Source organism: Myxocyprinus asiaticus, chromosome 2 (genome assembly GCF_019703515.2).
Source record: "Myxocyprinus asiaticus isolate MX2 ecotype Aquarium Trade chromosome 2, UBuf_Myxa_2, whole genome shotgun sequence".
In the NCBI taxonomy this organism is placed as follows: Eukaryota; Metazoa; Chordata; class Actinopteri; order Cypriniformes; family Catostomidae; genus Myxocyprinus; species Myxocyprinus asiaticus.
The window spans coordinates 60,530,929-60,553,570 of NC_059345.1; the positions used below are offsets into that span (position 1 = coordinate 60,530,929).

At 37.8% G+C, this 22,642-nt stretch overlaps 3 protein-coding genes across 3 annotated transcripts in view; 1 reads left to right on the forward strand and 2 right to left on the reverse strand.

The window, feature by feature from the left end:
* Positions 1-5,977, reverse strand: part of LOC127453124 (ankyrin repeat and SOCS box protein 7) — an 82,512-nt gene extending 76,535 nt beyond the window's left edge. The window contains exons 1-2 of the mRNA XM_051719272.1: positions 5,922-5,977; positions 5,024-5,100 (exon numbers count right to left, since the gene is read on the reverse strand). Coding sequence (XP_051575232.1) covers positions 5,024-5,070 — 47 coding nt within the window. The 5' untranslated portion in view covers positions 5,071-5,100; positions 5,922-5,977. The remainder of the gene's footprint in view (positions 1-5,023; positions 5,101-5,921) is intronic.
* Positions 1-22,642, reverse strand: part of LOC127452865 (aryl hydrocarbon receptor nuclear translocator 2-like) — a 1,027,890-nt gene that overhangs the window by 713,251 nt on the left and 291,997 nt on the right. The gene's annotated exons all lie outside the window — the stretch shown is intronic.
* The window catches only part of LOC127452964 (protein Lines homolog 1-like), an 85,166-nt gene continuing 68,611 nt past the window's right edge, over positions 6,088-22,642 (forward strand). Inside the window, exon 1 of the mRNA XM_051718900.1 lies at positions 6,088-6,666. Coding sequence (XP_051574860.1) covers positions 6,382-6,666 — 285 coding nt within the window. The 5' untranslated portion in view covers positions 6,088-6,381. The remainder of the gene's footprint in view (positions 6,667-22,642) is intronic.

Sequence of the window (22,642 nt, forward strand, 5' to 3'; positions counted from 1 at the left end):
TTTAATAATAATAATCAGTGGTAGACAAAAACAGAACATGTAATCAAGTACTATAAGTAAATGTAAGTATAATGTAAGTACAAGTTTCAAGTATTTGTACATGTAAGAAAATACTGACAAAGAACTAAGTAGAGACAATAACATCACATCCCTTTGAAACATCCCATGTTTTAGAATAAACGTGTTTTTGAAATGTGCAACTTGGGCAAAAGTAAACATTACAAATGTACAACTTGGACAAAAGAAAACAATGTGCAGTTCTTGCCCTCATGCTGTGTGGGCACATAAGGCCATAAGATAAGCTGATACATGTTTGTGTAACATGAGCAGCATCAACAAATAAAAATAACAATAGTTATTACTAGAATGGAAACATCTAACATGCTAGGCAGCTGCTTGGGCTTAGGTGGAACAACAAGAACAGATCCAACTGTCTTCTCTGGCAGGTGCATGCAATCTCTTTTCTTCACTTCTCTGCAGAGCCAATACCTTCAAAATGGCACCTCTGTGACATCACACATATTAAACACACATGACTGACAAAGACCGACTGATCTAGGTAGCTGATGATAATGATCTGCGTGGTCCGTGAGTCCTAACGCACCTATTCTGCGCTCGTGCTGCTCTATCCATTGAGCCGTGTTGATAATTGATCCGTGTAGCACTGTTTCATTCCGCTTTTGAAGTGAGCAAAATGTTACAGATGACAGGGGAAGGCCCATATATATTCAAGAGGAAAGCGCTAACTGATTGGTCAGTAAAACGTTCCTATCTTCTTTCATCCTAAGTTTCAGAAAATAGCTTGCGGGCCACATAAAATGAAGTGAGTTTGACACGAGTTATGTGGTGACATCACTATATGTGCGAGTATTTGAGTGTGTATTTGGTGGGGTCTCTTTCGCAGTGTAGACAGCGCACAGCTGACTGGGGCTGGCAAGCGTTATGTTGCGTGAAGAATATTAAATGAACTATGTGAAAGCTCAACAGCGCCCCTGCAAAATGCATACCGGGGCAGTGGCGTCAATTCACCAAAAGCCAAGGTATGGCAAGTTCCGATGACGTCATCCAATCTTACTTCATCACCTGACAGCATCAAATCAAGTCCCAAATATTTTAATTAATTCCTGATAATATCATCCTCAAATATCACATTGAAGCATCCATTTACATACTACTCTATTGAAAAGCAGCTTCAAATGACTCATTCAAATTCATAGGCTACTTATACTGTACACACTGAAGCCATATGACAAACTGAAATGCAAGCAGAAGTAAAATGATAATGTTAACAAAAATATTAAAGGCACCAGCCTTAAAATACGATGCACATGCGTCTGAAGATAAATCACATAGCTTTGTTCATAACCCAGCAATTTAAAAGTTGCTGTTAGAAGAATGAACAAAAAAAATAACAATAAAGCCAAGTCTTCCCTTATGATGATCTTAATTTCTTTTAATTTGAAAAGCAATCAATGAATCCATTTATTTAAATGTATTTAAATGTATTTATTGGCTAATTAATTTAAAATAGTTTAATACTGATATAAATATTAACTAATTAAATTAAAACAATGTAGCCTTCAAGTGTTTCTCCTAAACATTGCTTCAAGTTTTTAAAAGTAATTATTCAAGAGCCCGAAATAAAGCAGAGTAATAAAATAAAGAACAGAGTAAACAGTGCTTTAAGTTATTCAGTAACAGCAGCAATTAAATATAAAAAAAGTGATATAAACACATTAAAAATGAATCTAATGAAAAATAGTACTACTTGAAATATTGACATAATCTTTACTGCGTGACTATTCAGTTTACATTAATACAGAACCATTGCATTCAGTTTGACTGATAAGCAGACCTGTCATTGAAATTTATTGGGTTTAATGCTCCTAAAGTTATCCAGCAAAAGACGGTGAGTGATTTTCTCTTTTTTTTTTGCTTGATTAATATTAACAACAGGCTTATAACAGCTGCAGCATGGCACAGATAGGATGTTTTGAGATATAAGATTTTTGTCCTGTCAACATCACATTATACATTAACGGCTGTATATATATTAGTATCTTGTCAAGACGGTGCAGATTTTTGTCCCGTCTGTTTACACACTCGTAATACATTAACGGCTGTATCTTTATTTCATTTCGGGTCAAGAGGGGCATTTTGAAGTGCATTTAAATGTTCATGCAGCTCACGAGAAAGGAGCATTCTATAGAGCCGTGCAGATTATGCATGTAACCACGGCTGTAGTCAAACAAACAGCGGAATTGAGTCAGTTGAATTTGTGACAAAAAATAATTTTAAACTGTTAATCCTGTAATTAAAATATATTCCTTTGCATTGACCAGGCAGCCAAGGAATGGCATCTGCCATACACAATTGATGCCCTGTACAGAGGAAACACTGGCACTGTAAAATCTAATGAGTTGACCTTAGATTTTTAAGGCAATCGGTTTGCATGCTTATTCTATGTAAACATACTTATTTGGCCCAAGTGAACTTAATTAAATACAGTTTACTAGTTACAAGTAAACTTAACTCATCTGTGATTAGTATTGTTGTTTTTATTTAATCATATAAATGTAGTTATAGCATGTCTTATACAAGGGAAATTATGATTAGACTCTAGGTTACCCATATTTCACATTGGATTCTCCTCAGTACTTCTTTGTGCACATAAATCTGCACTTTTGTAAAGTACAATTGAGTAAAGAAGAATGACTTAAATTTAACAGGCTCCAAGTGACCAGAGGTAACACTAATCACCCTAATGGTGACTTCACACAAATCACAACTATCAACCAGCTACAACAAAACAACAACAATAGTCATAAGAATGAAAACTATATTCACTTTTTAATAACAATTATTATATTTCTCTGTAAATTCCTTGTCTTGAACAAACATACATAATTTATTCAAGTGCAAGGGCTTATGGGCATTCCACACAGCCACAATTTTGTACTAGATAATTTTGAGTTGGTAGTGCTTGAAGCCAAAGTTTAAAGAATGTATACAGTATATTTGAGTTATGATTCCAGATTGTGACATTTCAAGTACGGTTTAATTAGGACCACTTGATTGTTTTTATTAATGAAAACTTTAAGGTTGAGAGAATAATGGTAGCTTAATTAAAAACTAGAGAGATTATTAAAAAATAAAAACTTTTTTTATTTGAGATAACTATCAGTATTTACTTTGTGCCAGCAGGTTTTGTGCCAGAATGGACTGGCATTTGGCACTATATATGATTGCTTCTATCTTGACTAGTGCCCCAGTCCCAGCTGAAGAGAAGCAGCTCCATAGCGTGATGCTTCCACCACCATGCTTCACCGTGGGTATGGTGTTGTTTGGGTCTTTTTTTTGTGTGTGTGCGTGCCAAAAATACCATTTAAAAATATGGCCAAAAAGTTCTATCCTGATTTCATCAGACCATAAAATTTTTTGCCAAATTGTTAGTGTGATTGGATATGTTTTGGCAAAAATTAGGTGGGCTTGGATATTTTTTGTGTGTATAATGAATTCAGTCTTGACACCCTAGCCCATAGCCCAGACAAATGAAGAATAAAGGATATTGTTGTCACATTCAGCGAGTGACCAGTACTTGCCAGATGTTCTTGCAGCACCTTTAATGTTGCTGTAAATCTCTTGACAGCCTCCCTAATAATTTTTCTTCTTGTTTTTTCATTAAGTTTTGATGTGAGCCCTTTTCTTTAGAATGACATTGTGATGCCCCATTTTCTACACTTGTTGATTATGGCTTTCATGGTGTTCCATTACATCTAATGTTTTGGAAATTCTCCTGATTGGTACCTCTTCACAGTGAGATCCCGCACATCCTTTGTAAGCTTTTTGCAGACCATGGCTTCAGCAGAAAGATGCAACCAAGAAGATGGCAAAAAAAAACCTACAGAAACAGCTGATTTTTATTCAGAGTTAATCAGCATCATTTAAATGATGACCGGAGGATTATAATTACTTTTGAGTTTGAATGTGGTTGGTTAATTCCAAACAGAGTCACATTCCCCATTATAAAAAGTTGTGCACACTTTTTTAATTTTTCTTTTTTTTTTCTTAAAAGTTTCTATTTGTTTGTTGCTTGAATTTTGTTGGTTTTTATATCACATTAAAGTTGGAAAAATATCTGACATGATTTATATTGTATCATCTTTTACATCTCAAAAACCTGCAATTTTAACAGTGATTTGTGTAGATTTTTTATAGCAACTGTATATAGGCAATCAGGCAACCTGTACTCTAGATGTCAGCATCGGCCATTGAAAAATTACGGTGGCTGAATTAAACACCACCACAACAAAATTAAGCCACAACACAATGGAAACAAGCCCCAACACAATGGAAATGAACCACATCACAGTGGAAATTAAGCCACAATGCATTTTTTTTTTTTTTTTTTAAATAGTACACTTAAAAATGATTCATCGGACTGCACGAAAGCAGCAGAGAGCTGTTCAGATTTTTTTTTACCTGCTATTCATATAAGGACAAACCTACGCAGGGTACTGCCCTGTATCGCCTATGCCAGGATCGCAACTGCGAGTCACTCACAAGAGAAGTGTCCTGATCAGCGCGTAATGGGTTTCCATTGCTAAAATCGAAATAGAAGAGAATCGATGTCTTTTAAAATATAAATTTATTTGATACTTTTGGCTTTTAGATTACAACTCAGTAAAATGGTGATGAAATTATGTGCAATAAGAGTTCTGGTAGAAACCCAACGAGATATACATTATCCAAAGGACTTTTGGGCAAGTACAGCATTTTAATTTTGTTAATTTTGTTGTTGTTGCTGCTTAACGTTTGTTTTGTGTCTTAATTTCATTGTGTTGTGGCTTTTATGTTGTGCTGTGGATTTTATCCATTGTAATGTAGTCTAATTTTGTTGCACTCCTGGGCCACGGTAAAAAACCTATATAAGTCGACCACTAGTATCGATGACATGTGACAAAGAAAACAATTTTAAAAACTACCAGTAGCCTATAGATAATCAGAGCTCTGCCACAATTACCGTTTATTAATGTTTCGTAGATCTGAAACAATCCTCGTTTTCTGCATCCATCTGCATGTCCACTTCAGAACTTGATTCTGTAGATGCAGAGTAAAACAGAAAGATTGTCAGGTTTATACACATGCATTTGTGTATTGATACTTAAATTATATGTATGGTTGATTTTTCATGACTTATTTAATCTATAAATGTACATATTTAATTTATAAATGCTTTTACATGTGCATATTCATGTATGTGCACATTCATCATTTAACTATGCTTACAAACAACAGCAGCATTTAGATTTGATCAGCAATTTTATTTGCAAATCTAATCGATCATTTATCTGTCAAGGAATTCATATTTACTGCCACCCCGTATATAGCCATGTTCTTGTCTTTAACCTATGAAAAACAAATCCAGCGAGCGTTTGCACACCCATGTTACCTATAACAAAACATATTCGCTTAGATCTTATGCGTTTAAAATGGAAGGTTATCACGCCAAATATAGCAAATAATGGTAATTAAACATGTTTGAGGCTACTGCATTAAGAACAATTAATTTTATAGCTAGCGTGCTAAACCAGCTGTAGCAGCTAAAATAGTCTGAAAACAGATACTGAAGCGTCTCTATTTAGAGATAAACATAATTTATTCCAATACTACTAACATTTAAATTAGGATTATGATTAAACTGAAGGAGAATCTGACTGACTCTATGATTGACATGAACTGTTATTGCATTAGCATAGTTAGCATTTAGCCAGCGGTTAATGACCACGTTTACAACAATACTGCGTTTAAAGTTATTCAAACTCTCTTAACCTGAGGCTGGAGGATAACTGCATCTATATTTCGGCTTAATTAAGACAATAACTCGGGGAGCGTAAAATAGAAGTATATAATATACATACAAAATAAGAAATACAGTCATGTAGCCACGAACAACACCTCCTAGGCTTCAAACCGCAGCGACCAATCAAGTTTAAGCTGTCAAAAACGTCATACTTGCGTCATATTGCTGCAAAAATTGCCGGGTGACGGCATTTACGGCAATTTTGACCGTTTTACATTGAACGGAACAACAGGTGGATTATTTTTGCTTTATTGGCGGATGACAGATGCTCGACTCGAGAATTACAAACCAGCATTTTGAGTGAGAAGCGTTCTGTCTCCTGTTAATTCTTGGCATTTTTTAGAGATCACGTCTGTCTGGCATTGGACGCCACCGCTGGGATTTTATACATAAAGCAGCTAACACTGATGACCTGTCTAACTGAACTGTGCGGCTTTTAAGTTTCAAACTTACACTTGACGTGACTGACTGATTATCCTTATTGGGGATGCAAACCTTGATATCCTCTGTTTCTCATCATGAATGCTTTAGATTTGGATTTACAAACCGTTTTCAGGCTGTTAAATACAGGCGCTGCTTCTAATCTGTGTAGTAAAGACCTCGCCACTAGAATTTCATCGTGTCTTAGCCCTCAAACAGCAAGTGTCTTTGTCACAGATACTGCCATTATTTGCTTGTGTCTTACTCTAACTGAGAAAATCATCACCGGCCTGTCATGTCAGAGTCTGCCACAAGATGTCAGAGTATTCTGTGAAGATGTCATGAGGAGTCTGTTTGGAGAAATGGATCTGATGGCAAAACTGGTATGTTACCCCCCCTTTTTATTTTATTTTTGTTTTTGTTTTTTTTATATTATTTTTCAAAAGCATACAGAGTTACAAATTATAAGAACAACAATAATGGGGGACACAAAACAGATCTTTCCATTCTTTATATAAACATTAGTTGAAAACAAGTTTTCTTTCTTTTTTTTTCATACAAAGCATAAAAATGTAATCGTAAAAATGACCTTTTCTATTAGTAGAGAGGTTTTCATTGATTTTCTATTTCTGGATAACACATTCAGTGAATGATAAAACATTCTCAGATCCTCAAAGGATCTCAGTTTAAAAGGTTTGATAGACATTACTCTAGCATTATGCAAGTGAAACTTACCAAAAATAATTATTAATTTAAAAGTGTCATCAGTTATGGGAAAGCCAGTGTTACAATCCAAAAACAGAATCATGGAGTCATCTATTGCGATTATTTTATGAAACACATCAAAAATTAACATAGCTACCTGGGTCCAAAAGTCTGTAGAATAATTACAGGGGCAAAACTAGATTAAAAAGTTAGTCAAGTCGTACTATAGTAGTTTTAAAGTTTAAAGTTTGAACGTTTGAAGTACTAGTTTTAGAAGTTCAAAGTTGAAAGATTATAAGACCATTCAGTCTATCAGATAGATAGATAGATAGATAGCTCATTTGGTTGCTAGGCAGTTACCAAGGTGATACTCAAAAGGCTCCTTGCTACTATGAGTACAATGAATGAAACCATAAGTCTTTACGTTGTTCTAGTGCAGAGATATGTGATTTGTTACTTGGTTACTAGGGTTGCTAGCATGTTTTAGCACTTCGTTAGGCATTGCTAGCATGTGTTAGCATGATGCTAGCATGTTTTTAGCATGTTTTAGCACTTCGTTAGATGTTGCTAGCATGTGTTAGCATGATGCTGGCATGTTTTTAGCACTTCGTTAGGCGTTGCTTGAATGTGTTAGCATGACGCTAGCATGTTTTTAGCACGTTTTAGCACTTCGCTAGGTGTTGCTAGCATGTGTTAGCATGATGCTAGCATGTTTTTGCACATTTTAGCATTTTGCTAGGCATTGCTAGCATGTTAGCATGATGCTAGCATGTCTTTAGCATGTTTAACACTTCGTTAGATGTTGCTAGCATGTGTTAGCATGAAGTTAGCATGTCTTTAGCACATTTTAGCACTTCGTTAGGCATTGCTAACATGTGTTAGCATGATGGTAGCATGTCTTCAGCACCTTTTAGCACTTTGTTAGGCATTGCTAGCATGTGTTAGCATGATGCTAGCATGTTTTAGCACTTCACTAGGCGTTGCTAGCATGTGTTAGCATGAAGCTAGCATGTCTTTAGCACGTTTTAGCACTTCACTAGGCGTTGTTAGCATGTGTTAGCATGATGCTAGCATGTTTTTAGAACATTTTAGCACTTCGTTAAGCATTGCTAGCATGACTTAGCACAATGCTAGCTCGTTTTTAGCATGTTTTAGCACTTCGCTAGGCGTTGTTAGCATGTGTTAGCATGGTGCTAGCATGTTTTTAGAATGTTTTGGCACTTCGCTAAGCGTTTTTAGCATGATGCTAGAATGTTTCTAGCATGTGTTAGCACTTCGCTAGGTGAGCTAACATGAGTTAGCATGATGCTATAATGTTTTAGCATGTTTAAGCACTTCGCTAGGTTTTGCTAGCATGACAGGAAGTTTCTAGTGCCAAACAGCACTGTTCTGGTGCAGGGATACGTAATTTGTTACTTGGTTGCTAGGGTAACCACATCTGGTTGCTAGGCAGTTATCAAGGTGATACTTAATGTGACTTCTTGCCATGCTGAGTGAAATAAGTCAACCCGGAAGTCTCTACGATGTTCTGGTGCAGAGATATGTGATTTTTTTACTTGGTTGCTAGGGTAACCCCATCTCGTTGCTATGCATTTACCAGGGTGATACTTATCAAGGCTCCTTGCCATCCTGAGTGAAATAAGTCAACCCGGAAGTCTCTATGATGTTTTGGTGCAGAGATATGTGATTTGTTACTTGGTTGCTAGGGTAACCCCATCTAGTTGCTAGGCAGTTACCAAGCTGATACTTAACATGGCTCCTTGCCATCCTGAGTGAAATAAGTCAACCCAGAAGTCTCTACGATGTTCTGGTACAGAGATATGTGATTTATTACTTGGTTGCTAGGGTAACCCCATCTGGTTGCTAGGCAGTTACCAAGGTGATACTCAAAAGGCACCTTGCTACCCTTATTCAAATGAAAGCAACTCGAAGTCTCTATGATGTTCTGGTGCAAAGATATGTGATCTGTTACTTGGTTGCTAGGGTAACCACATGTCGTTGCTAGGCAGTTACCAGAGTGATACTTTATGAGGCTCCTTGCTATCCTGAGTGAAATAAGTCAACCCGGAAGTGTCTACGATTTTCTGGTGCAAAGATATGTGATCTGTTACTTGGTTGCTAAAATAAGCCCATGTGGTTGCTAGGCAGTTACCAAGGTGATACTTAACATGGCTCCTTGCTATCCTGAGTGAAATAATTCAACCTGGAAGTGTCTACGACATTCTGATCCTGAGATACCCATCTTAGTGATTTTGAATGGAAGTCAATTGTGTTTGGTTGCTAGGGTGCTCTAAATGGTTGCTAGGGCGTGGCTAAGTAGTTTCCATGATGATACTTGAAGACTGATTGCTCACCCAGTTCAAACAAGCCAACTCTCATGTCTGTAGGACATTCTGATCAGGAGATATCCATCTAAGCCATTTTGAATGGCAGTCAATTGGTTTTGGTTGCTAGGGTGCACTAAATGGTTGCTAGGTTGTATGCAGTTGCTAGGGTGTTAAAGTGAGAGAGTGAAAGAAAGAATAAAAAGAGCGATGTTAAGATATAAAAAGAAAGTGATGGAGTGATAGAGAGTTATAGGATGTCGCTTGAATCCTCTAAAGGATTTATTACAGGAAAAAGTTTTCATATTGAATGGAAGTCAAAGAGACATGAGGCCTATTTGGAAATCCGATACTGGAATACCGTAATTCCGATCAGTTACAAAAGATATAGCACACTATTCGGGATTAGTCTGAAGGTCTGTGCCGAGTTTGGTGCATGTAGCTTAAAAGCTCTAGGAGGAGTTAGAGTCAGAAATTTTAGTCTCAGAATAATCATAATAATAACTAGATTAAAAAGATTGGACAAACTTTAGGTTGGCTTGAGAAAGCCTAGCCTGAAAGTTTGAAGTAGTTGTAAAAGCTTGAAGTTTGAAAGTTTTAAGTTTGAAGTAGTTATACGTTTAAATAGTGGTTTTAAAAGTTCAAAGTTTAAAGACTAAAAGACCATTCAGAGTATCAGATAGATAGATAGATAGATCATTTGGTTGCTAGGCAGTTACCAAGGTGATACTCAAAAGGCTCCTTGCTACCCTGAGTCAAATGAAAGAAATCCGAAGTCTCTATAATGTTCTGCTGCAGAAATATGTTATTTGTTACTTGGTTGCTAGGGTAACCCCATCTGGTTGCTAGGCAGTTACCAAGGTGATACTCAAAAGGCACCTTGCTACCCTGAGTCAAATGAAAGAAATCCGAAGTCTCTACGATGTTCTGGTGCAGAGATATATGATTTGTTACTTGGTTGCTAGGGTAATCGCATCTGGCTGCTATGCAGTTACCAGAGTGATACTTATCAAGCCTCCTTTCCATCCTGAGTAAAATAAGTCAACCCGGAAGTCTCTACAATATTCTAGTGCAGTGGTGGTGGTGTAGTGGACTAAAGCACTGAACTGGTAAGCGGAAAGTTGTTGGTTCAATCCCCACAGCCACCACCACTGTGTCCTTGAGCAAGGCACTTAACTCCAGGTTGCTCCAGGGGGATTGTCCCTGTAATCAGGGCACTGTAAGTCGCTTTGGATAAAAGCGTCTGCCAAATGCATAAATGTAAATGTAAATGTAGTGCAGAGATACGTGATATGTTACTTGTTTGCTAGGGCTAACATGGCTCCTTGCTATCCTAAGTGAAATAAGTCAATTCGGAAGTCTCTACGATTTTCTGGTGCAGAGATAAGTGATTTGTTACTTGATTGCTAGGGTAACTCTATGTGGTTGCTAGGCAGATACCAGAGTGATACTTAATGAGGCTTCTTGCTATGTTGAGTGAAATAAGTCAACCCGGAAGTCTCTACGATGTTCTGGTGCAGAGATATATGATTTGTTACTTGGTTGCTAGGGTAATCCCATCTGTTTGCTAGGCAGTTACCAAGGTGATGCTCAAAAGGCTTCTTGCTACCTGAGTGAAATAAGTCAACCCATAAGTCTCTACGATGTTCTGGTGCAGAGATATGTGATTTGTTACTTGGTTGCTAGGGTAACCCCATCTGGTTGCTAGGCAGTTACTGAGGTGATATTTAACATGGCTCCTTGCCATCCTGAGTGAAATAAGTCAATCTGGATGTCTCTAAGATTTTCTTGTGCTGATATATGTGTTTTGCTACTTGGTTGCTAGGGTAAGCCCATCTGATTCCTAGGCAGTTGCCAGGGTGATACTTATCAAGGCTCCTTGCTGTCCTTAGTGAAATAAGTCAACCCGGAAGTCTCTACGATGTTCTGGTGCAGATATATGTGATTTGTTACTTGGTTGCTAGGTTAACCCCATCTAGTTGCTAGGCAGTTACCAAGGTGATACTTAACAAGGCTCCTTGGCATCCTGAGTGAAATAAGTCAACCCGGAAGTCTCTACGATGTTCTGGTGCAGAAATATATGATTTGATATTTGGTTGCTAGGATACCCATCTTAGTGATTTTGAATGGAAGTCAATGGTGTTTGGTTGCTAGGGTGCTCTAAATGGTTGCTAGGGCGTGGCTAAGTAGTTTCCATGATGATACGTGAAGACTGATTGCTCACCCAATTCAAACAAGCCAACTCTCATGTCTGTAGGACATTCTGATCAGGAGATATCCATCTAAGCCATTTTGAATGGCAGTCAATTGGTTTTGGTTGCTAGGGTGCACTAAATGGTTGTGTTGGGCCTCATGTATTCAGATAGAAGACAAAGGCAGGCCTAACACAGTCGTAAAAACCTAACTCAAGCCCCCACATTCCATGTCGTAAATCTTACTGTTAAAAATCGCACCAAAATCAAACAAAGGGAGTCCAAAACAGTGTTGGGCCTCATGTATTCAGATAGAAGACAAAGGCAGGCCTAACAGTCGTAAAAACCTAACTCAAGCCCCCACATTCCATGTCGTTACTGTTAAAAATCGCGCCAAAATCAAACAAAGGGAGTCCAAAACAGACTACAAATCCATGAAGCCTTGCTCACTAAAGGATCGAACTCTCAACTCCTATTGGATGAGGCACACAGCAGAATGTCCCTGAAACATGACATCATCAGGAGTTGAAATACCTCTGAAATGCTTCCAGAATTCGCTTCCAGCGACTTTGTTCACCGAGTATAGACGTAGCTCCTCGCTGATCTCAGGTGCAACCTCGTGGCACAAGGAAGTAACGTCCGACTTGAAACTGTGGCCATACAATCTCCATCTCGCTGGACGAGTTGAGATTACTCTGTGTTCAACCGAACACTCTTACGGATCCGAAGGAGACCGCCGAGCAATTCGCATCTTCATCCGTTTGCCTACAGAAGTGAAGAGACTAAAGATTTCTCTTCCATCTTCAATCAAGTCGACATTTCTGAGTTCTCCGCCAGCCCGCCGAGAGTCAACAGCTGTACCGCCTGCCGACAGAGCGAGGAAACGGCCTCCCGTCATCACGAGCCTCAAGGAACCGGGTCAGAGTTAAAGGACGGAGGAAAACACATTCTACCTGTGTCCTCATGCGATTCAAGTAAGAGGTTTACGTCTGGGCAGAGATAGAATATTATAGTGTGCTATTCTTGTGTTTCAAGGTTTTTGCTTGTACAGTTTACGGACTGCCATGTCCGCTCATTATTAATACTCAGGGTATTAATTATCACAAATTTGTTTTGCTGTATTGTGGTCCAACCAAATTGGATTGTTGTGCAATTTCGCCAATTTTTGAGACAGCAATTTTTTAGACAGCAACTGAGTTCATCCATTAAAGAGTCAAATAACGCGGGACTTTTACGAGCTGTCCACCGCGTCTCTGAGTGATAAACACAGCGGCTTTCTCTCCCACTATCGCGAAATCGGCTTTAGGGCCGTCACTTAATCATCTCTCTCTCTCGTACTAACCACACACACACACACACACACACACACACACACACCCCTTATGTGTTATAGGATTATTTTATTTCCGTATCTAATCATATCACTGTTTAGTTTGTAGTTGTAAGTCGGAAGTTTATTGACTGCATTGTGTTAATTATTAATTGATATTACTGCATAAATAAACTTTTGTTTATATTACAAAGAGAAGTGTTTTGGTTTGTTTTGCATACGCCTGTGTCATGCTGATGGGATGTCAGTGCTTGGATTCAAGCCTTCATTCGTTGTTTTCTTACGAAAATAGACATCCGAAGAATATCGATTTTCGGGGGGAAAAAAACAATCTAATATTGATACTGTTTTACTATCTGATTATTAGTCCCTAATTCCAGGGTGGTGCCCTGTCAATGTTAATCCTTATTAATATTCTACTGATTTTTGATAATTGATAATTATCTTTGATTGTTGAGTTTGAATGATCAATAAGCTAGTGTTAATTTTAATGTTTCATCGATGTTAACAATTAACGATTATCTTTGATAAGTGTTGATTTAAAGGATTAAAAAAAGCTAACATTGATTCTCATCAATGTTCTATTGATTTTATAATTAATAATTATCTTTGATAATTATTAATTATTGCTAATAACCAAACTTGCTCCTAAACATAGCACACTACATTTACTGGAGCCCCATATGAGGTTTTAATGAGTTAGATTAAATTGATTAATTAATTTAAATATTAATTAATAACTACAGAAATAATTATTAATTATTTCTGATAGTAACACTGATCTAAACAACCAGTAAAGCCCTACAGTTGCTAGGTTGTATGCTGTTGCTAGGGTGTTAAAGTGATAGAGTGAAAGAAAGAATAAAAAGAGTGATGTTAAGATATAAAAAGAAAGTGATGGAGTGAGAGAGAGTTATTGGATGTAGCTTGAATCCTCTAAAGGAGTTATTACAGGAAAAAGTTTTCATACCTTGAATGGAAGTCAAAGAGACATGAGGCCTATTTGGAAATCCGATACTGGAATACCGTAATTCCAATCAGTTACAAAAGATATAGCACACTATTCGGGATTAGTCTGAAGGTCTGTGCCGAGTTTGGTGCATGTAGCTTAAAAGCTCTAGGAGGAGTTAGAGTCAGAAATTATTTCTCAGAATAACAATAATAATAACTAGATTAAAAATATTGTGGACAAACTTTAGGTTGGCTTGAGAAAGCCTAGCCTGAAAGTTTGAAGTAGTTGTAAAAGCTTGAAGTTTGAAAGTTTTAAGTTTGAAGTAGTTATACGTTTAAATAGTGGTTTTAAAAGTTCAAAGTTTAAAGATTATAAGACCATTCAGAGTATCAGATAGATAGATAGATAGATCATTTGGTTGCTAGGCAGTTACCAAGGTGATACTCAAAAGGCTCCTTGCTACCCTGATTCCAATGAACGAAACCAGAAGTCTCTATGATGTTCTGGTGCAGAGATATGTGATTTGTTACTTGGTTGCTAGAGTAACCCCATATGGTTGCTAGGCAGTTACCAGAGTGATACTTAATGAGGCTCCTTGCTATCCTGAGTGAAATAAGTCAACCTGGATGTCTCTACGATGTTCTAGTGCATAGATATGTGATTTGTGACTTGGTTGCTTGGGTAACCCCATCTGGTTGCTAGGCAGTTACCAGGGTGATACTTATCAAGGCTACTTGCCATCCTGAGTGAAATAAGTCAACACGGAAGTCTCTATGATTTTTCTGGTGCAGAGATATGTAATTTGTTACTTGGTTGCTAGGGTAACCCCATCTGGTTGCTAGGCAGTTACCAAGGTGATACTTAACAAGGCTCCTTGGCATCCTGAGTGAAATAAGTCAACCCGGAAGTCTCTATGATTTTTCTGGTGCAGAGATATGTGATTTGTTACTTGGTTGCTAGGGTAACACCATCTGGTTGCTAGGCAGTTACCAGAGTGATACTTAATGAGGCTCCTTGCTGTCCTGAGTGAAATAAGTCAACCCGGATGTCTCTACGATATTCTAGTGCATAGATATGTGATTTGTAACTTGGTTGCTATGGTAACCCCATCTGGTTGCTAGGCAGTTACCAGGGTGATACTTAATGAGGCTCTTTGCTGTCCTGAGTGAAATAAGTCAACCCGGCAGTCTCTACAATGTTCTGGTGCAGAGATATGTGATTTGTTACTTGGTTGCTAGGGTAACCCCATCTGGTTGCTTGGCAGTTACCAGGGTGATACTCAAAAGGCTTCTTGCTACCCTGATTCCAATGAATGAAACCAGAAGTCTCTATGATGTTCTGGTGCAGAGATATGTGATTTGTTACTTGGTTGCTAGGGTAACCCCATATGGTGCTGCTTTGCAAGCACCACTAATAAGATGTATGTGAGATTACAATAGTGATGCTTTGCTCCGCAAGCACCATTAATAATAGGTATGTGAGATTACAATAGTGATGCTTTGCTCCGCAAGCACCACTAATACGTTTAAATAGAATTTCAATATGTTGGCTTTCTCAAGCCAACCTAATAATAATAATAAATATAGCTGCAAGCAGCAATGCAGATTCCTCCTCAAAATGGCAAATCATTTAAAAATTGATCAGTAGAGGGTTGGGGTTAACCCTTTCGCACATACCATAACACTGGTTTGATCATTCCAGAGTGGTCCCTGGGGAGTACCATCAAACCGGTTTGATTGGAACGTTCGTGTCTGATGTCATCAACTGGCAAATTTTAAAATTCAAATCTGCTTTCCCGCTGTTTAGCTGCCACTGCTACAGAGAGGGATTGGCTAAGCAATGCCATTTACATGTCTAACACAGCTGCTTGAACAATCTTTTTAACCACAGGATGTTTATTTTATGTTACAGGCATTCAAACTAATGCAGCAGACTACACATTTACTGCTCAGTCCACACAGTGTATAACCGTGCAAAACTAACTGAAACTCACCATAAAAGCTGTTGTACTGTTTAGCAGCTACATAGAAAGAGATTGGCTAGGCACTTGTCATTTAGATATCTAAAACAACTGCTAGAATGGTCTTTTTAAACCATAGAATATGTTTATTTTATGTTACGAACATTCAAACAAACACAGAATACAAGTTTACTGTCCATATACATACATTGTGTACTCGCGGAAAAACTGAGAAACACACCAAACCTGCTGTCGTGCTGCTGCTATGGAGAGAGAGACTGGCTAAGTGCTTGTCATTTATGTCTAAAATAGCTGCTCAGTCTTTTCAAACAGATGATAAAATAAATGTATGTAACAGGCATTCAAATAAACACAGAGGTATTAGAATACAAGTTTACAGCGCAAATCATATGACCGCAGCAAAAATAACCGAGAAAAACGATCACCTTTCAAACGTAATGTTTTATTCACATATAATTTTACCACTCCTGGACCTCAAAGTCAGACCCCACCTGCATCGCCCACAGAGGTCTAATGCTGAGGAGATCAGGAAACAAACCACTATTCCACAGAACAGCTGGAGAAAACACCACCTGGAGTGAAAGGAAAACTGGCAAAGTGGGTTCTGACTTAATGTAAATTGAGCTTATATTGTAGTTTTGTGTGATGTACTCACTGGTTACACTGGGTCCACCACTGACATCCACCACTGCGAGGGACTTGGGATCTCTGTGTCCATCGTCATGTCCTTATTGGCCCCTTACTATTGATAGAGCACTCCACTGATTCCCTGCAATTCAGGATCAGCCTGATGAGAGGGCTGCTTGAGGAGCACAGTTCAGGGGCCGACAGCCAGGCATTTCCCCTCTGAAGTTCCTCAAACCACTTCCCAGGGTAGCAGGTCCAGGCGGCACTGCAAGGTCCGTCTCCAGCACACGAAAGACGAAGAAGAGGCACTTTAAAAAAATACATATGTGTGTTACTCCATGCTTTGAGGAGTACCACACACTCAAACATTATTGAACCTATTGTAGGTTCTACTGGTTGTTTAGATCAGTGTTACTATCTGAAATAATTAATAAATATTTCTTTAGTTATTAATTAATATTTAAATTAAATAATAGAATCTAACTCATTAAAACCTCACACGGCGCACCATTAAATGTAGTGCGCCACGTTCAGGAGCAGGTTTGGTTATTAGCAATGATTAATAATTATCAAAGACAATTATTAATTATTAAAATCAGTAGAACATTGATTTGAATCAATGTTAGCTCTTTTAATCCTTCACATCAACAATCAAACATAACCATCAAATTCAGTAGAATATTTATTATCAAAGATAATCATTAATTATTAAAATCAATGGAACATTGATTAGAATTAACACTAGCTTATTGATCCTTCAAATTCAACAATCATCAAAGATAATTATCAATTATCAAAATCAATAGAATATTAATAAGGATTAATATCACTGGGGCACCACCCTGGAATCAGGGACTAATAACCAGATAGTATAACAGTCTCAATATTAGATTGTTCTCTTAGGAAAATTGACATCCGAAGAATAATCGACCTTTGAAAAGAAACAATGAAGGCTTGAATCCAAGCACTGACATCCCCTGTCAGCATTTGACGTGTATGCAAAACAAACCAAAACACTTCTCTTTGAAATATAACAAAGTTTATTTATGCAGTAATATCAATTAATAATTAATACAATGCAGTCAATAAACTTCCGACTTACAACTACAAACTAAACAGTGACATGATTAGATATGGTAACCAATGTTGGGCCTCATAGATAGAGGACAAAGGCAGGCCTAATACAGTCGTAAAAACCTAACTCAAGCCCCCACCTTCCAAGTCGTAAATCTTACTGATAAAAATCGTGCCAAAATCAAACAAAGGGACTACAAAACAGACTACAAATCCATGAAGCCTTGCTCACTAAAGCATCGAACTCTCAACTCCTATTGGATGAGGCACACAACAGAATGTCCCTCAAACATGACATCATCAGGAGTTGAAATACCTCTGAAATGCTTCCAGAATTCGCTTCCAGCGACTTTGTTTGCAGCGTGTGGACGCAGGTCTTCGCTGCTCTCCGGTGCAACCTCGTGGCACAAGGAAGTAACGTATGACTTGAAACTGTGGCCATACAATCTCCATCTCGCTGGACGAGTTGAGATTACTCTGTGTTCAACTGAACACTCTAACGGATCCGAAGGAGATCGCCGAGCAATTCGCATCTTCATCCGTTTGCCTACAGAAGTGAAGAGATTAAAGATTTCTCTTCCATCTTCAATCAAGTCGACATTTCTGAGTTCTCCGCCAGCCCGCCGAGAATCAACAGCCGTGCCCGCCGACAGAGCGAGGAAACGGCATCCCGTCATCACACGAGCCTCAAGGAACCAGGTCAGAGTTAAAGGACGGAGGAAAACACATTCTACCTGTGTCCTCATGCGATTCAAGTAAGAGGTTTACGTCTGGGCAGAGATAAAATATTATAGTGTGCTATTCTTGTGTTTCAAGGTTTTTGCTTGTACAGTTTACGGACTGCCATGTCCGCTCATTGTTAATACTCAGGGTATTAATTATCACAAATTTGTTTTGCTGTATTGTGGTCCAACCAAATTGGATTGTTGTGCAATTTCGCCATCGCGGGTGAGACAGCAACTGAGTTCATCCATTAAAGAATCAAATAACGCGGGACTTTTACGAGCCCCGCTCATAAAACCACGTCTCTGACTGATAAACGGAGAGCTGCTTTCTCTCCCACTATTGCGAAATCTGCTTTATGGCTGTCACTTCTCTCTCTCTCTCTCCCTTCTCTCGTAATAACCACACTGACACACACACACACACACTGTCTCACACACACACCTTATGTGTTATAGGATTATTTTATTTCCATATCTAATCATATCACTGTTTAGTTTGTAGTTGGAAGTTGGAAGTTTATTGACTGCATTGTATTAATTATTAATTGATATTACTGCATAAATAATCTTTGTTTATATTACAAAGAGAAGTGTTTTGGTTTGTTTTGCATACGCCTGTGTCATGCTGACGGGATGTCAGTGCTCGGATTCAAACCTTCATTCATTGTTTTTCTTCCCGAAAATCGATATTCTTCGGATGTCGATTTTCCTAAGAAAACAATCTAATATTGAGACTGTTTTACTATTTGGTTATTAGTCCCTGATTCCAGGGTGGTGCCCCGTCAATGTTAATCCTTATTAATATTCTATTGATTTTTGATAATTGATAATTATCTTTGATGGTTGTTGAATTTGAATGATCAATAAGCTAGTGTTAATTTTAATTAATGTTTCATCGATGTTAACAATTAACGATTATCTTTGATAATTGTTGATTTTAAAGGATTAAAAAACTAACATTGATTCTCATCAATGTTCTATTGATTTTAATAATTAATAATTATCTTTGATAATTATTAATTATTGCTAATAACCAAACTTGCTCCTAAACGTAGCACACTACATTTACTGGAGCCCCATATGAGGTTTTAATGAGTTAGATTCAATTGATTAATTTAAATATTAATTAATAACTACAGAAATAATTATAAATTATTTCTGATAGTAACACAGATCTAAACAACCAGTAAAGCCCTACACCAAAATAATCCTATAATACATGAGAGGAAGGTGTGTGTGTGTGAGAGAGAGAGAGAGAGAGAATGTGTGTGTGTGTGTGTGAGGAGGGACGCGCACAAAATGGCAGACGTGACTCGTGGAGAGTACGTCACGCGAGATTTCCGGCCAGAGAATATGGCCGCGAATGTTGGTGGCCCATTTACCACGTGTCTCCGCTTGTACGATAACTTAGGGACAAAGCTGAGCTTTATCACTAAGTTATCTACTAGCCAAAAGTGTGTGCGAGAATGTTTGTAAGGGGTCTCGTGTGTGTGTGTGTGGTTAGTACGAGAGAGAGAGGGAGAGAGTAAAGTGGCGGCATCAAAGCCAGTTTCGCGATCGTGGGAGAGAAAGCAGCTGTTAGTTTATCACTCAGAGACGCAGTGGACGGCTCGTAAACCGTCCCACGGTCTTTGGTTCTTTAATGGATAAACTCAGTTTGCCGGTCTCACCCGCGATGGCGGAAATACACAACAGTCCAATGTGGTTGGACTACAACAGAGCAGATCTCATTTGTGATAACAGTACATTACAGTAATACCTTGAGTATTATTAGCAGCAATGAGCGGACTCGGTGGTCCGTAACTGTACAAGCAATAACCTCGATACACAAGAATAACACACTGTAATATTCTATCTCTGCCCAGACGTAAACCTCTTACTTGAATCGTATGAGGACGCAGATGAAAGTGTGTTCATCCGTCCTTTAACTCCGACTCGGTTCCTCGAGGCTCGGGTGATGACGGGAGGCTGTTTCCTCGCTCTGTCGGTGGGAAGTACGGCTGCTGATTCTCGTTGGGCTGGCGGAGAAATCAGCGATGTCGACTTGATTGAAGAGGGAAGATAATTTTTTTTTTTCTCTTCACTTCTGCAGGCAAAAGGATGAAGATGCGGATTGCTCGGCGATCTTCTTCAGATCCGTTAGAGTGTTCGGTGGAACACAGAGTAATCTCAACTCGTCCAACGAGATGGAGATTGTATGACCACAGTTTCAAGTCGTACATTACTTCCTTGTGCCACGAGGCTACACCTGAGAGCAGCGATGAGCTGCGTCTACACACGGCGAGCAAAGTTGCTGGAAGCAAATCCCGGAAGCATCTCAGAGGTATTTCTACTCCTGATGACGTCATGGTTGAGGTGCGTTCTGTCGTGTGCCTCATCCAATAGGAGTTGAGAGTTCGATCCTTTAGTGAGCAAGGCTTCATGGGATTTGTAGTCTGTTTTGGACTCACTTTGTTTGATTTTGGCACGGTTTTTATCAGTAAGATTTATGACTGGGTCTGTGGGCCTCAGTTAGGTTTTACGACTGTGTTAGGCCTGCCTTTGTCTTCTATCTGAATACATGAGGCTCAACACTATAAAAGGTTGTTTAAATGTTCTTTATAGTTAATATTTTATGTTATTTCATACTGGTTAGTAAATATTATTGTATGTATATTTATTTTTTTATTTATTTTTTTATGAAATTTGTAAGTAGTTCTTAAAATTACTTACTAACATTTCATCATTATTCAATATGTCATTTATTATGCCTCTTGATGAAGCAGAGCCAAGTAACATAGTACTTCACATCATGCAGACTCAGGACATTTACAACTTACAAGTGAATAACACTTGTTTTTATTCCTCTCCATGGATGAATCAGTGACAGAGTGGAAGGGCATGCTGGCATTTCATCAGTTTCCACCTGCAAAAAGAAACCGATTTCACATAATTTTTTTTTTGTGTGTGACATGCACACTGAGTATTTGCAAGACATGATTATTTATATCAGATCCACCACAGACATTCACCATTATGAGGGGCTTGGGATCTCTTTGTCTGATGTAATGTGTGGAAGGATACTGGTATACCAGTCCCACATTCTCCCAGCCATGTTACAGGGCCTGTGGTTTAGGGGGGCAAATAGGATGAGAATGACCATGATCACCTGAAAAATTACCAAAGAGCAGAGTAGTAAAGTAGTAAGGTACTCACTGAGTACATGAGAGCTGTGCAACACTCCCTTTTGTGTTAGCCCATGTTTTGAGTACCACACATTGAAACATTACTGAGAACTGTGAAATAAAATAAGCAAATGTTAGTTATGGTTATATTTCCATTGTTATGTATTGTAAATTGTGTATTTTGTCCTTGTAATTGGTTTATAATCTATGAAATGTGTGCATTGTGGGCTTTTGTTTACCACAAATACAATGTAATTGAATGTTATGAATGCTATTTAGTAGCTGTTATGGTTATGTTGCTTTTATTTGTTAAAATATTTATATTGTTATTCATTATATTTATATTTATAAAAAAAATATATATATTTTTTATTATCTATAAACAAATGCATATATAAAGCATAGAGCAATGGATCAAATTAAATAAAATCTAATTTTAAGAATAATGGTAATACGGAACTTATCTCGTCTCTCACAAAGATACATGTTTTTTGACATCATGTGGCTATTTCTCTATATTCCCTATATACTCTAGTAACACATTTGAGCATCTAATGGTGATGGAAGGAAACGGTGTGACTATACTGCATTACAAAAGTCAAAAATAGTAACTATGCCAACACAGAAACAAAAACAAAAATGGCTTTTAATTGTCCAGCCAATTGTCATACTCTGTTTGTTGGAATATGAGCATAGTTGAGTCAAACCCATCTGACACAAGACAGATCATAATCCAAGAGACCCGATTTCAGTCATAACTCAATTTTGTAAAATGTGTATTTTGCCTTTGCATTAGAGTTTATTGCTGATGAATTACATATCATGCTACTTTCAATTGCAACCCATTCCTAATATTAGCATTAGAATATAGGCTATATCTCACACAATAACATTTGATCAAAGTGAACACGATAAAATATTAGATATGTGCAATATGCCCACAACATTACACAAGCAGTGAACAGCACGAGCCATTACGTAAACTACATCAAAGTACAATAAATACAGATCATAAACATATTATTCATGCATTTATCATGGTCTACATGTGTTTGCAAACAATTTTCAACAGTTCTCAATCGAAAAAGACTTAAAATGTACTCACCAGTAGCAATCCTGTAATGCGTTGGCAGAAAAGTTGCATGTGGGTGCGAAGTCAATTCAAAGTCAGAGAAAATAAAAATAAATAAATGTCAATATAAACCATTGGTTAAAACATTTATTATAGTTTATACGTGTTTTAAACCAATGAGGAAGGTTTTAAAGTGAAGAAAAAAGCAAAACA